At 39.5% G+C, this 15,699-nt stretch overlaps 2 protein-coding genes across 2 annotated transcripts; one reads left to right on the top strand and one right to left on the bottom strand.

Annotated features, from left to right (window-relative positions):
- Positions 1-4,725: 4,725 nt before the first annotated feature.
- On the bottom strand, positions 4,726-8,927 carry LOC148912657 (uncharacterized). The gene is made up of 3 exons (XM_089026795.1): positions 8,085-8,927; positions 7,756-7,881; positions 4,726-6,078 (listed from the first exon to the last, which is right to left on the bottom strand). Exons 1-3 carry the CDS (start codon positions 8,925-8,927, stop codon positions 4,882-4,884), a joined length of 2,166 nt encoding a protein of 721 aa, XP_088882921.1. The 3' UTR covers positions 4,726-4,881.
- Positions 8,928-13,073: 4,146 nt separating this feature from the next.
- LOC148912656 (uncharacterized) lies at positions 13,074-15,157 on the top strand. The gene is made up of 2 exons (XM_089026791.1): positions 13,074-13,189; positions 14,332-15,157. The coding sequence occupies exons 1-2, from the start codon at positions 13,074-13,076 to the stop codon at positions 15,155-15,157; spliced, it is 942 nt and encodes a 313-aa protein (XP_088882917.1).
- Positions 15,158-15,699: the final 542 nt, after the last annotated feature.

Here is a 15,699-nt window from a genome sequence, read left to right as displayed (position 1 = left end):
GAAATAGTAATTAGAAAACTGATGTCTAGCTTAGTCTGTAAAAACATTAATTTTCTCTCTCATAACAGTACTCCTTAGGGGTTGATTGTGATGTCGCGACAAAAATACCCGATTACCGGTCTGGCCTCTACCATGCGGAATGAATGGCACATGATAACACAATGAATCACATGTAACACAAGAATTGACTTGACGCCATCAAAAAAACTAAAATCCAAATTAGTATTCACTCCACGAAATTATTTGTCGAATGTTTTGTTTAAACGTACCAAATAATCATGTATTAACAAGGTTTGGTTTTAAATTTATTGTGAGTCAAATTCTGTATCAGTATTCTGATTATATACAACGAAAGAAAGTTCTTTCCAAGGAATCTAATAATGATGTCGAAACAATAAAACACCCGGCCCTATGCCAGACGAAATAAATAAATGATAAAACCTAGTCAGTCGATGTAATGTATTCCTAAAAATATACATCTAATTGAAAAAACGTAGTCGGGTTCGAGGTTATATCATCGAAGCTAAGACTGAAAAGGATTTTGGATACTTCGAAATGTGTATTACGTTTGCATATAGACATGTAAAAATGCACAGTAGAGCAAAGTCGGTCGACCTAGACAAACAACATACCAAAGCCATGATGCATAAAATGTGCACAGGAAGGGATAACTGCAATACGCAAGACATTAGCATAATAGTTGTCTTCCCATGCTCCCCTTCGGCCTTAGCTTTGATGATATAAACTTTTTTTGAACCCGACAACGATTTTTCAATTAGGTATATACACTGAATTACACGTAATACAATTAGTATAGGAAGGGTGATCATAAGCGTAGGAAAGCATTTGAAGGGACATTCACATTTCATACTTCGCATTTCACACTTAACTTTACAGTGGAAACTTCATACTTTCTCAAAATAACTCACGTGACCTGAAATCACGATAAGAAAGATTTTAAACAAATGTAACAGACAGTAGACTCTTCTCTCACTCGGCACTCTCCACGCTTAGAGACTGTACAATGCCGAAAGGGCTTATGGGTCCAAGTTTTTTGGGCCCATCATGCTTTGCGAAACAAAAAATCTAATTATAAACGAGAGGCCAATAAAGCAATTCAGAAAAGAGATAGTAGACTTTTGAAACTTCAAATCATTATTGATGAAAAAAGAACGAGGCATCGAACTAAAATCTGAAGAACTCGGAAATGCTCAATTGACCGCAGAGCAACTGAATAGCGAGCTAAAAGCGATTTGGATTACGCTTGGAACAGAATCGAAAAACGTGAACGAAAGATCGAAAAACTTATCAAACACTTTTCAGCAAATTCATAGACCTTTTCCAATTCCATTAACTAACACTTGGACGTCATTCTTTAATTAGACATTTTCTTTTTACCCGACATGTTTTAGATAAGATGTGCACCAGGAGCTGCACTGATTTAAGAAGGGGGGGGAGGGGAGGGGGGTATATTATGAAACAGAATTTTAGGAATGATTTGTTCACATGAATAATGCTTTTTGTATATGATTCTGCAAGTCTACGTGTTTAGTTTAGTGACCGAGACTGTTTTGCCTTGGAGATCTACTCGTAGTTTCCTGTTCTACAAAACTATTTCAAATTAACCTAAACATTCAAGCCACCGAGGTTAAACTTGTCTAGAAATACGTGATGTAAAAAGAATTTCAAATTGGATTACCTGGTTATATAAGAACGTGTAATTTAAATATTTCTGTGTATTCAATCTTGTACTTAGTTGTGAACAAGGCTAAGGTTGTAGTTCGGGTTGTATTGGGAGGTACAGACCTAAGTAAGGACAGTGGCCGAGTAAGGAATCCCGACTGACAGCCACACCGACTAAGGAAAGTCCTTCTGGTCAACCCGACTCCGCTCTAGTTTGTGTAGTTAGATCTGACACTCATCTTGTATAAACGTCTAAGACGAGGTTCAATAAAAGGAGTGGCTCGACAGACCAGGCCTGTTTCAATACAGTGAATCGAAGTATGGCGCCCGGGCTGGCTGTTGCTGCGGGCTGGCTGACCTTGTGTTCCACGTAGCCTGCATTCAGCCGGTATAGATTTCCTCGAAACAACCGTACACTTGGAAGCATAAATGCGTTTTCACGGGTGTGAGGCTGGCCAGTCCGGGACAGCGGTGTTTTTTTTTTTTTTTTTTTTTTTACATTGCTAACATGTTAATAATTGCTAATTACCTTTTACACCACGTGATTAAAACTTGACTGAATTTTGATCACGTGGTGTAAAAAGCTTGTTCACGTGGTACAACATTGGTATCACGTGGTCGATTTGGAATGTACTTCTGGATAACATAATAGAAGCTACGAATGCGATAAAAAAATCAAAACAAAAAACAAAACAAAAAAAAACTGCCTCGGTCTACTGGGAAGAGTAGTAAACTAAATCAATACTAACTAATAGTATCTATTTAGTGACTAGACTAATAGTTGCCATCACTCAACCAGAACATTTATTAAACAATAGACACTAATGGTCTCTTGTGCATTTGTCTTCTACTTTATTTCAAACTTGTCAAAAAGATGGATAAAATGCACTGATCAATCTATTACGAGATGTAATTCAGCTTTTCGGCGATAGCCGTCTCGTTTTAAACGCTTCGTTGGATTGTGTTACGGCCACCAAAAAGTTCGTACATCGTTCTCGGATTCCCATACAAATTCACTAGGTTTAAAGAGAAAACTTAGATAGATTTCTTTAGTTAGCTCTCTTAACTGCAGTAAGAAAAGCTTCAATCAAGATAGAAAAATTATATTTTACTTGTATTTAGAGAACTAACTAAACAAACCCTGATAAACCTTCGTTGGTTATCTTGCCCTTCGGCACTCAACGTCTTTACGACCACCTCATTTTCCTGTCTCCAGTGAACATTTAAAAACAATTCCAAACGACCCATGCCCGATTTCTTCTTTTGCTTGAATATCTTTCCACTGAAAGCTAGCAAATCAATAGGATAGTAGAGTATATTTTTGAAGTGTGCAGAAGGTTACCGTTGTCGTCGAACTCTGAACATGCGTGAACTGGATCAGGTAACTGGTTCTCATAAAACCGCTGTTTTTCTTTCGGAGGCAAATCCATATAATTCCTTCCATAAACATTCCCCAAAAATTTCTCCCATTGATTTGGAACAGATATATCAAAGCCCTCGAATCGTAACACTCTCAGCGGGAAAGCTTTGTAATCACCAGTGTTGAAGCCTAAGATCCAACCAATAAAACGCCATGCTTTCTTTACTTTGGATCGAATAAACTGATCTTGATAATACCCGTCTTGTAAAGCGATGGGGTATATGTCGATCTGAAGACCATCATGCCAGGAACATTTGGGTTTCAGACAGTTTTTATAACAACTCTTTTTATCTCTGAATCGAGGATTCCAAGGTACTATTAAAATATCTAAAAGCTTTTGCTTTTGATGCGAGTTAATATGCAAAATGTCGCTGTCTGTGTAGTCGGAATGAAAGAACTGTTTCTCTTTCTGGTGATGCTGAAGGAATGTATCTGACGGCAACTCTTCTGCTCCTTTATGAAGAAACCTTAAATAATCTTCAATTGGCATTTCAATATCTAAATCACTATCCCATGGGATAAATCCTTGGTGCCTTGCTGCTCCTAAAAGAGTTCCCCGTGTAATCCAGTAACTTAGATTATATTTCTTCGCCAAGGCGTCGAACATCAACAACATTCGCATCATAACCAGTTGCATTTGTCGAAGTGTGTTGTGTTCTTCGGTACGAATATCTGGACAGTTCCATTGACCATTCTTCTGTAAAGCGCAGCTTCCATTTTTCAGTTGTCCGTAAGGTATATTATTGAAGTTGTATTCTACGCTTGGAACAGTTGGACGTTCTCTAATTAGGAAAGCAAGCGGAAGATGAAGACCACGAATAAATAACACGATCACCAACAACAGAAACACTATGCAATAGATTGTTTTTCTCCTTCGAGGCAACAGAAAACTACGGAACATTCTTGGATTGTTTCGAGGTTGGTGTAGTGGGTCTTCGAATTATATATTACATGCACCGGTCACTGCAGTGTTCTGTACACCCCGCGATTAAGAAATGAAGTATACCTAGCAGAGCTTTACAAAGAACCAAAACAGCTCAAGGGAGGGAGGGTGGGAAATATGACTAACCAAGGAATGCCAGGTCATGGGAGCGAGTACAATACGAAAAGTGCACTGGAACAAGTGTTTCCAGCTTTGAACCAAAGTGATTCTAGTGTGACCACCGTGAATAGTATTCACTTCTTCATGTACATTAGGGATGGGCTCAAGGTATGTACGGTGCGGTCAATCTCGTACCCAGAGCCTGCGTTACTTCTGGCCTGCGGCGAAGACGACGGCTCTGGCATAATTGATAAATTAAACGAAACTTACCTGTAAGTTGAAGTTTGATAGAGATTCTACCGTAGCATTTGCAGAAATGAGGAGGTCACGTGAGATAGCAAGCATGCGTATCCGAGCTCAGTCTTTAAAGAATTTTGGGTGACTTTGAAAAGTACATATGGGGGCATACACTAATGCCCAGGGTGAATGGGTTTTAGGGAGGGATGTGACCTCCTCATTTCTGCAAATGCTACGGTAGAATCTCTATCAAACTTCAACTTACAGGTAAGTTTCGTTTAATTTATCAATTCTACCTCGCATTTGCATACAATCGGAGGTCACGTGAGATTTCAAAGCTCAAAGTCTCACAAAATTAGCCCTCACAACAGTAATAGCTACATGAATTTTATTTCTACTGAGATTCATGTATAATAATGTCAAAATGAAACCTTGTAACATAGGTAAAAGAACAATTAACAATAAATTTGTAACAGCAATATAGGACTAAGCCTGAATATTAATTGTTCGAGGAAGCCAACACTGCTTCTGCAAAGTTATTTGGCTTTACAACTGGTCTGTCATAGAATCGTGCAAATACTGACTCTGAACTCCAGCCAGCTGTGGTCATTATGTCTTCAATAGGAACGTCTGCAGCTTTAGCTGCTGAAGTTGACGCTGACCGAGTACTATGACTTTTAAAAACGCTAGTGTCAATTCCAGCTGCTTTCATGGTTTGTTTAATCCACCTAGAGATAGAGTCTCTGGATGCTGGTCCATGAGGCTTGGCATGACAAATAAGCAGTTGACGAGAATCCTTCCTAAGGGAAGCAGTTCTTTCAATGTAAACATTCAACAGAGTAAGCACACAAAGTTTTTCATCTAAAGTGTAACGCTTGAAGACAATGGGAGTCAAGTGTCTGTTTTTCCCCCCAGTGTTTCTGGTCTGTTTTAGGCATGAAGTTATATTGAATGAGATTTCATTTGGCTGTACATTCATGTTATCTAAAGACAGTAACTGGAGTGTTTGTGTTCTTTGAGCGGATATAAGTACCATAATCATGACTAGCTTATGCGTGAGCAGTTTGAGAGATAGTTCTCTGGCTGTAGGGAATTTCTTCAAGTGAAGTAGCACTTGCTGTGGATCCCATGTGGCAATATATCGTGGCAATGCAGGTTTGAGGTTAAACAACCCTGACATAAATCTGGACACAACAGGATGGCTGCCCATCTTCACCCCATCAATTTTGATGAAGCTTGATAAAGCACTTCTAGCTGTTCCTACTGCACTGTAACCCATAGATTTAGATAAATGACACAAAAATTGAAGGACATTTTGAAGGCTGGGCTGAAAACTATGAACATTATGCTCCTCGCAGAACTTGACCCATGCTGCAACATATGTCTGATATTGCTTACGAGTCCCTGTCCTCCAGGATTGAAGTATAATGTCAAGAGGTTCGCCTGTTACTCCTTGATTTGTAAGAGCTAACCTGATACAAGACAACCAAGAAGTTGCAGTTTGGGGTAAAGTGGATGTACCTCCTCTGGGCTGTGAGGCAGCATCAGTGTTTTTCGTTTGTTTGTTATCTTTATTGGTTGAGCTTGGAGCATTTGCAATAGCCTCGGATACCAGAACTGTGTTGTCCAATGAGGAATTATCAAGATTGCCATTACTTTGTCTAACTGTATTTTCTGAAGAACTTTCCCTATAAGGCTAAAAGGGGGAAAGCAGTATATTAGTTGATATTTTCCCCAGTCAATTGTAAATGCATCAATGGCTATGGCACCTGGGTCAGGTTTCCAGGCTACATATTTTTGGACTTTATGGTTAAGTCTAGAAGCAAACATGTCTATCTCCGGCATTCCCCAACATTTTGTGAGGTTTTGAAAAGAGTCTAGGTCAAGGGACCACTCAGTATTGCTGTCATTTTTCCGGCTGGCTTCATCTGCCTCAGTGTTAAGACAGCCAGGCAAGTGGGAGACAGACAGTTTTAAGCTTCTTTCTTTACACCATAGTATAATATCCCTTGTAATTTCATTACATTGTGGGGAATGAGTGCCTCCCATATGCTGGAGGTATGCGACTGCTGTGGTATTATCACATAGCACTTTTATAACCTTGTCATGCAACTGATGACATAGAGATTTAAGGCATAAAAACACTGCTTTCATCTCTAGAAAATTAATGTGGTTAAGTGATTCCTCTGGTGACCATCTTCCCCGTGCTATTAAGTCTGTTCCTTCAATTATGCCACCCCAGCCTGAGAGTGAACTATCAGTTTTTAGGGTGAGCTCAGGTGGTTGTAAGACTAGTGGGCAAGGGAAGAGGTCACATTCCCTAATCCACCATTCTAGATCTTTCCTAGCAACGGGTGAGATGCTCATTTCACTATCTAGATTCCAATTATGTGATTTTAGTGCATTTGTTTTGTCATTCTCTAGGGACCTATAAAATAGGGGTCCATAGTACACTCCAGGGAATGAGGCAACCATAAGGCCTACTACAGAGGCAACTTCTCTTATAGGTACAAGTCCCTGATGTTTTAATAGTTTTGCACATGATTGTTTTAGCTTGTCAACTTTATCAGGAACCATAGATATATCCATAGTAGTCGAGTTAATAATGAATCCCAGGAATTTAACTTGCTGTGATGGTGTAATTATTGATTTGATGTCATGGACTGTAAAGCCCAATGAGTTAAGCAAGTTAGTTGCATCTTTAGTTTGATTATTAAGTTCCTGAGGGGTATCAGCTAACAAAAGAATGTCATCGATATATCCCACTAAATGGTTGCCCTTAACTCTAAGGGTAGCATAAACTGGTTTCATAAGCTTAGTGAATGACCTAGGGGCACTAGATAGCCCATTAGGTAAGCATGTAAATTCATATAATGTATTTTTAAAATTAAATCTGAGGTACTTTCTGTGTTCAAATGCTATAGGCACTGAATAGTACGCATCCTTGAGATCAAGAACTGCCATCCATGACCCTTGTTTAACGAGTTGGGCAGCTGATTGTAAGGACTCCATTTTAAAATGCTCATAGGTTACATGTTCATTGAGTCTTTTTAGGTTTAGGATCAGCCTGTGTGATCCATCCTTTTTGGGTCTTGTGAATATGGTTGATATGAACTCATCTTCACAGTGAGTAGTTTCCACAATAACATTTTTATCTCGCAATTTAGCAATCTCTTTGTCTATAATTTGTTCCTCTCCTTTGGAGAAATGAATGCAGGGAGCTACTGTTTGATGAGGCTCTGAGTCAAAGGCTATACGATAGCCAGTTACGATCTCAAGTATGGTACTATCGGATGTTAGCAACCTCCAGGTGTCTATAAAATTAGCTATATTACCAGCTTTAAAAATTTATGTTGATAGTGCATGCACTTACCAGGTCATTAGAGCTTTTTGTGTCTATTTTGACTGTTGTCGTTGTTTTGTGCTCTGTCTCTGACCTTCTTTCCTTTTCCAGGGTTTGTAGTCCTGGCCTCTGGAGTTTTTTGAATTCCTGTATTTGCTACCATGCGAATTACCATATGAATTGTTGCTACGGTAGTCTTTGGATTGGATTCTGGCACCAATTTTGTTCTGATCACCAATATCTTTCAATTGTTTTTGGAGGTCATCTCCAAAAAGCATGTCAGAGAAGGGAATCTGTGAAGAGCACAGATAGGCATAATCCTTGCCTATGTCTGACTTCATAAACAATTTTCTCTGCACATTTATCTCATAGTTTGCATGTGAGAAGAGAGATAAGGCCTCTAAGCCCTTTTTCTTCATCTGCTGAAGTTGGTCGCCGCTCAGGTGCCCTGTCATGGACAGGTCAGTCATGCGCATGACTGGTATCATTCCTTTCACTAGAGCTTGTTGAATTTTGTACATTTGTGCATCACTTTTTCTAGTGTAATCTCTGAGCCTTCGCCAGATGCCTGGATTCACCCTAGTAGGCTTTGCATTTTGACAGTTTTCCGGCCTTTCTATGCGATCTAACTTGTCTTTTAATGCTTTATCCGACATACGATGTCGAAGCATTTTGTCAACTAGCTTAGCGAGCTGGTTATGTTGGAGCTTGGCCCCAGTTATGTCATTAGACTCGTACTCCTTTTGGAGTTCGGCTAGTGTTTCATCAATATCTGACTCACCAGATTCATGTTCGTGTTCAGATTCATCTGAGACATTGTTTTTACCAATGATCTCATTCATGATTTCCTCAGGGTCTCGATCATCCTCGCCATCAGGCGTGCTCGTGGAGCGGCCATCTTGGCGCCGTTTTTTGGCGGGACGATCTTCAGGGGCCGCTGAACGTTTTGCCGGCCCTTTGCCTTTTCCCTTCACGGAAGGGGTTCTTGAAGAGTCTTCTTGCAATTTTGTAGGATTTTCTTTTCCAATTAGATGTTCTGTAAGTTGATTAATCGCTGATGTTAAGCGGGTAAGTTGGTCGGTTGATGTATCGAGCGGCATGGCCGACTCCGAAGTTCCTTCACCACTGTCAACGGTCTTCTTGGAATGACTTTCCGGTCCCTTTCCTTCGTCTTCAGAATCTAGGCTGATGTTTTCAGCCATTTTTAAAACTATCTTGGGATAATTTTCGTCGAAAAGAAGCAATTTCAACTCCTCTAAGACAAATCGCGACTGTATGCTCGGACAACAACTCGCACTGAGCTCGGATACGCATGCTTGCTATCTCACGTGACCTCCGATTGTATGCAAATGCGAGGTAGAATCCATTTTTGAGACCAGGATTTCTTGGACTTCCGGTATAAGAGCGCATGCATTCAAAGACTTGCCAAAAATAAAATAAAAATACCCCGATTTCTAATTGGCGCCTACTACAAAGTAGTAGACACTATTGTCATCGCGATGTGTAAGTAACTTTGTCACGCGTAACCGAGTAAATAAACAAAGCATATTTTCATAACTTATACCTGTCTATCGCCAAACAGAATCACATATGAAGTAGAAGAGACCTCAAGGGAAAACTGGTCTAGGTCTGGGAGAACATCGGCTTTTTCATCGAGAAAACGAGGAAAACGTTCCTCACAATATGACCGCCATTTTGTTTCAGTCACGCAACAGCTGCACAAAATGGATCGGCATAACACAGGAAGCCCAAATTACACCGATGTAAATGATCTGTAACTCTGTCACGCGTAACTATCAAGTAAATAAACAAAGCATATTCTACCTCGCATTTGCATACAATCGAAGGTCACGTGAGATAGCAAGCATTGAGTATCCGAGCTCAGTGCGAGTGTGATGTCCGAGCAAGCAGTAGGTATATGAGAACTCACGTTGACTTTCTTACGAATTATCGTAATTTTACTCTACAAGATGGACAATACGGCCAAATCAACACTTCCGAAGCCTCCAGAAGATGTGGACCTAGAATCAGACGTGGAAGGGGACGAGCCTAAGAATCCTGTAGACCGGACGAGTATACAAGAAAGGACCACCTTGGAGTCCAGCCACCAAAATACCACAGAGGGCAGTAGTTCTGAGATAAAACTACTAACATCAGCCATTCTAAACTTAACTAAACATATGACACAGAAAGAAGAGACTCCTTCCGTGAAGGGAAAAAGGAAATGTCCGGCTAAACGACAATCTACAGATGCAGAGAATCTTCCCGCCAAAAAATCTCGCCATGACTGCCATCGCTCCACGAGCGAAGACAAATCATCCTCAGAAATTGCGGGGGATGACAGCGACACAAATGAGCTCCTTAGTGAGCTCTTGAAGCCAATTACTGGACTGTCACATGGCGATAACGATTCAGATGACTCACTCGACGACACGCTCTCCGAGCTACAAAATGAGTATGAGTCGGACGACCTTGTCGGGGCAAAGCTTCAAAACAAACAGCTAGCCAAACTAGTCGATAAAATGTTCAGGCATCGTATACCTGACAAGGGCCTGAAAGACAAAATTGACCGTCAAGAGATTATGCCCCACCTTGCCTCACACACATGCAAATCTAACAGTACTTAGTACTACATGTAAGCAAATCGTGCAAAAAATCTTCAGAAACCACACCTGGCCAGATCAAAATAGCGTTTTGCTTTCGTGTTTAATAGACTATATTTTTGAAGTGTGCAGAAGGTTACCGTCTTCGTCGAATTCTGAACATGCGTGAACTGGATCAGGTAACTGGTTCTCATAAAACTGCTGTTTTTCTTTCGGAGGCAAATCCATATAATTCCTTCCATAAACATTCCCCAAAAATTTCTCCCATTGATTTGGAACAGATATATCAAAGCCCTCGAATCGTAACACTCTCAGCGGAAATGCTCTGTAATCACCAGTGTTGAAGCTCGGTCCACTGCGAAGAGTAGTAAACTAAATCAATACTAGCTAATAGACTAGTATCTATTTAGTGACAAGACTAATAGTTGCTATCACTCAACCAGAACATTTATTAAACAAAAGACACGAATGGTCTCTTGTGTATTTGTCTTCTACTTTATTTCAAACTTGTCAAAAAGATGTCAAAAATAAATCAACTTGTAGGAGTATTCACGGTACGGCGCGTAGCACAGTAACATCGAAACATTCAAAGGAAAGTTCGATTTCAATAACCCTGCAATAACCAGGGTTTATATTATAATAGATCCCTTTCGAATTCCAAATTACCGCTGTGTTTCTTGATTACAGACTCATTTGCACAGGGTTAGCCTCGAGTTTGTGCAGAATATTAACGCGTTCCAGTCAAGGTCCGTCGAATTACAAAACTGTTTGTATTGTTGAAGTTGTGCATTCTTTACTTTAACGTTGGTATTTGTGAATATTTAAACACTGATACGAGGCTAACCCTGTGCAAATGAGTCTGTAATCAAGGAACACAGCGGTAATTTGGAATTCGAAAGGGGTCTATTTACCAAGAATACCTCTCTTAGAACTGCAATTTACATTAGCCATCATTCCACCGATGAAGGTCGTCAAGATCTCCATCGAAACGTCTAGAAAGAACTTTTTACAAATCAGCGACAACTTCCTAAATACTGGATAAAATGCACTGATCAATCTCGTACGAGATATAATTCACCTTTTCGGCGATAGCCGTCTCGTCTAAAACGCTTCGTTGGATTGTGTTACCGCCATCAAAAAGTTCGGACATCGTTCTCCGATTCCCATACAAATTCACTGAGTTTAAAGAGAAAATTTAGATAGATTTCTTTAGTTAGATCTCTTAACAGCTATAAGAAAAGCTTTAATCAAGTTAGAAAAATGATATTTTACTTGTATTTAGAGATTTAACTAAACAAACCAAGTAAATAGTTCATTTAAAGCCAGTACATTTGTACGGAAATCCGAGAACAATGTCCGAACTTCTTGGTGGCTGTAACACAATCCAACACAATTTATATCACGTGACGGCTAATGCCGAAAAGGTGAATTCTCATATTAATTTCGATGTCTGAATGATCAACCAATGAGAAAGTAGCCAAGATTAGTAGATCTATCAGCCAATCAGAGATCCGCTACCATTCTACCATTACAATCCCTTAGCGTGGTGTGTAGCGGCCGAACGAGGGACTGTGGAAGTCTAAACACATGCACATTACCCGTTTTTCCCCCGTAGGGAGTAGGAAAGAAAAGAGACTGTTCACATTATGCCCCACCATGCCCTCACACACATGCAAATCTAACAGTACTTAGTACTACATGTAAACCAAATCGTGCTAGAAATCTTCAGAAACCCCACCTGGCAAGATCAAAGGCATGTTGCAAAACTTGGACTGGAACTGGACTGGACTCAAAATGGACTGGACTGGACTCAAAATGGACTCAAAATGGACTCAAAATGGACTCAAAATGGACTCAAAATGGACTCAAAGTGCTTGGGAAAAAAGATGATTAACTCTGGTCTGGACATTCTCAAACTTGGTTGATGCGTTCTGACAGTAATAAGATACCTGATATATGTTTGCCTTTCTTCGAGTCTACTGTGGAGTCATGGCGTTTAAAATTCCATGCCTCACAGCCAAACCACTACTATACCTGCACTTTGACGGACATTTTGGTCCCGCGTTTTCATGCGGTCAGCGGTAGATGGTTGGGTTTGAATTGTTAATTTAATCGAAAACGATAATTTATTCATGATTTTTTTTGGCGCACAAAAAGAATATTTTTCTCTTTTCGTTTTATCGCTCTTGAAAAAAATATAGGTTTGATGTTTTTTTCCTCCCTTTACCAAGACACTGCAGAATAAAGGAGACAATGAAATATTTTGAAAGAGTTTTATTTAGAAGACGTTTTCATTTCTTAGGGCTATAACACAAGTTATATTTATCAGTGCACAGGTTTAATTTAAGAATGTTTTATTTGAGGAAAAAAAAAGTTTCTTAGTCAAAGTTTTAAAAGTTTGTATAGTCTTTGCATTCTTGGGTGAACTGCAATTTGCAAGACGGTGATGTTTTCTCGGTACACTTCTTGTGGAGCAAGAGCGCTTTATGTATATGTGAGTTTTCATCCAAGCAAATGCCCCGGGTTCTTCTAGCTGTTCGCGATGCTCATACTTCAAAAGGGAGAAAAATGGGGTGACACGATTACGAAAATGTATACGTTCGTCGGTATCCATATAGGGAAAAGAATCTACAACCAAACGGGCCATCGGGCCTTATGGGGCCAAAAAATGCCACTTCGGGCCTAATAAATACATACAACACAATATAAAGCTTCCATTTTCCGTCACTGACTAGTCAAGTAAATATGGGTCGAACGCGAAGAAACTGTCCTGTCCTTGGATGTGGAAGCACCAATCTTGCTCGACTAGCAAATCATCACGATCAAGTTCACCGTATGGATACCGACGAACGTGCCAAATGGTTAAAATGGAGTAAAATCGGAATATGTGCGCCTTTAGAGGATGAAGAAACTAGAGCAGATAACAAAGAAATATGTATAGAGAAAACTTAAGAAAGACTCATTAAGCGACAAAAGGATATGGAAACAAACTTTAATAATTTCCTTAGAGTACCACACAAAATCTGTAGTACAAAAGCGAAAAAAAACGCTGCCTACGAAAAACGAGCAAAGCTTAACAGACAAAAAAGATATAATTGCAAAGAAGTGGTTGACCTTGTAATTCGTAAATAATTCGTATATGCTACCGATTCTGGTATCCAATCCGTAGAACATAAAGGACAGAAACGAAAATTGCTTTTAGTTGAAGACGGTGCTGTGCATAAAGTTAAGCGATCTAGGTTGGAAGACACTGTAAAAGCAAGACAATTCATTTAAAAACATACGCTCGTGTAACTCATTTAATTAGTTGTCAATATGCACACTGTAGTACTTTTCTACCTATAAAATAAATAAACTATACAAAGAACTATTATAATGTAGTCCTATCTCTTTGTTTAACTATACCCGTCAACTGACAAGACTTTGACTTAAATTTTGCACTGCATTTGGCCTCGGGCTCATGTTTTTTCCCAAAAATGTATACATTTTCGTATTCGTGCCACCACATTTTTCTCCCTTTTGATAGTAAGAATGCGGAGCAAAGAACCGAATTTCTTGCGTGGCATGCATCACTGAGAATGGAAAACTATGTTTTTGATTTCCAGAACGAAATTCGGAACTACTGTTCGAATGATGTTACGATTTTGAGGGAAAATTGCTTACGCTTTCGTGAGTTATTTATCGAACAAACAAATGTTGATCCACTCCAGTACATTGCTATTGCTTCAGCTGTCATGGCTGTGTTTCAAAGCAATTTTTTGACTCCAAATACGATTGCTATCGTACCCAAAGACATGTACCGCGGACTGCAAAAAATTCACTCTTAAAGTAGCATTCAGTGGCTACAGTTTGTGAGCTACGTAACCAACAAAAATATCCAACATGCTGATAACAAAGGGGAATAAAAAATTTACGACCAAGAATTGGATAAAACGTATTTCGTTGACGGATATTGTGCAGACACTCAGGACATTTTCGAATTTTACGGTTGTATCTAACACAGGTGCAATAGATGCACCGATGGGGATTCGCAAAATGTCGTTAGGAACAATGTGAAAAACGGAGAAATTTATCAAGGTACGCTTCAAAGAGAAAAACGGCTTAGAGAGCTTGGATATGATGTGTATTTTATGTGGGAATGTGACTTTAAAGTTCTTAGTCAGACTACGGAATTTAAGACCTTCATCAATTCTCATGAAATACCGGGACCATTAAATCCGAGGGATGCATTTTTCGGAGGTCGAACCAATGCTACTAAACTATTCTACTCGTGCAAACCCGGAGAAAAGATCCATTACTACGATTTTTGCTCGCTTTATCCTTATATAAACGAGGTTAAAACTTATCCGTGTGACCACCCTAGACTCGTTACAGAAAATTTCGGCGAGTTAAGCCAGTATTTTGGATTGATAAAATGCAAAATATTGCCTCCATCCAACTTATATTTTGCTGTGCTTCCGGTTAAGATAAGAAACAAATTATTTTTTCCATTGTGCAAACAATGCGCAATCGATGAGACGGATATATGTTTACATTCTGTGGGCGAGCGTAGCTTCTGGGGTACTTGGACGACATGCGAAGTAAGTAAAGCTGTTGAAATGGGCTATCGAATCATCGAGACAAAAGAAATATGGCATTTTGACAAGTCGTCTTGTGACTTATTTAAGGGTTATGTCAACACGTTCCTCAAATTAAAACAACAAAGCAGCGGATTTCCGGCATGGGTTCAGTCTGACATCGATAAGAAAAAGTATGCTCGCGAGTATTTAGAACATGAGGGTATTCAGTTAAACCTAGATGATATCGACAAGGATCCGCCTCTTCGTTAAATTTCGAAACTTTTCGCTTTGGGGGAAATTTGGAATGATCACAGACAGAGACGAGTCAGAATTCGTGTCTGAGCCTAAGCGGTTTTTTGAACTTTGTAATACTAGTGAGTACACTATTGAAGACCATTAGCGTCATTAGCGAAGATATGTTAGAAGACGTTTACAAGAAAAGGAAAGAATATGTAGGTCACAAACATCTTCATAGCTGTGTTTAGGACTGCATACGCTCGGCTCGAATTGTACAACATCCTAGAAATAATAGGCCCTAGAGTGTTTTATTTTGACATGGATTCTCTTATTTACTTATCTCGCAATGATGTTGATGACTATGAACCTGAGCTCTCAGACTACCTAAGGGGACTAACGGACGAAATAGCTAAAGACCATGGGCCAGGTCATTATATCAAGCAGTTTGTTAGTACTGGACCCAAGTTACGCTGTTACCGATCAAAGGTTTCTCTCTAAATTATAAGAACAGCCAATCATTGAACTTGAAGAGCATGAAAATAATGGTCCAGAAAATGGGAGAAAACAAGACCATA

The sequence above is a fragment of the Actinia tenebrosa genome, unplaced genomic scaffold (genome assembly GCF_029948245.1).
Source record: "Actinia tenebrosa isolate PJP-AT-01 unplaced genomic scaffold, QUT_ActTen_1.0 PGA_scaffold10__47_contigs__length_13832649, whole genome shotgun sequence".
NCBI lineage: Eukaryota > Metazoa > Cnidaria > Anthozoa > Actiniaria > Actiniidae > Actinia > Actinia tenebrosa.
Note: the sequence above shows the minus strand (reverse complement) of the source record. Positions and strands in the feature narration are given on the sequence as shown.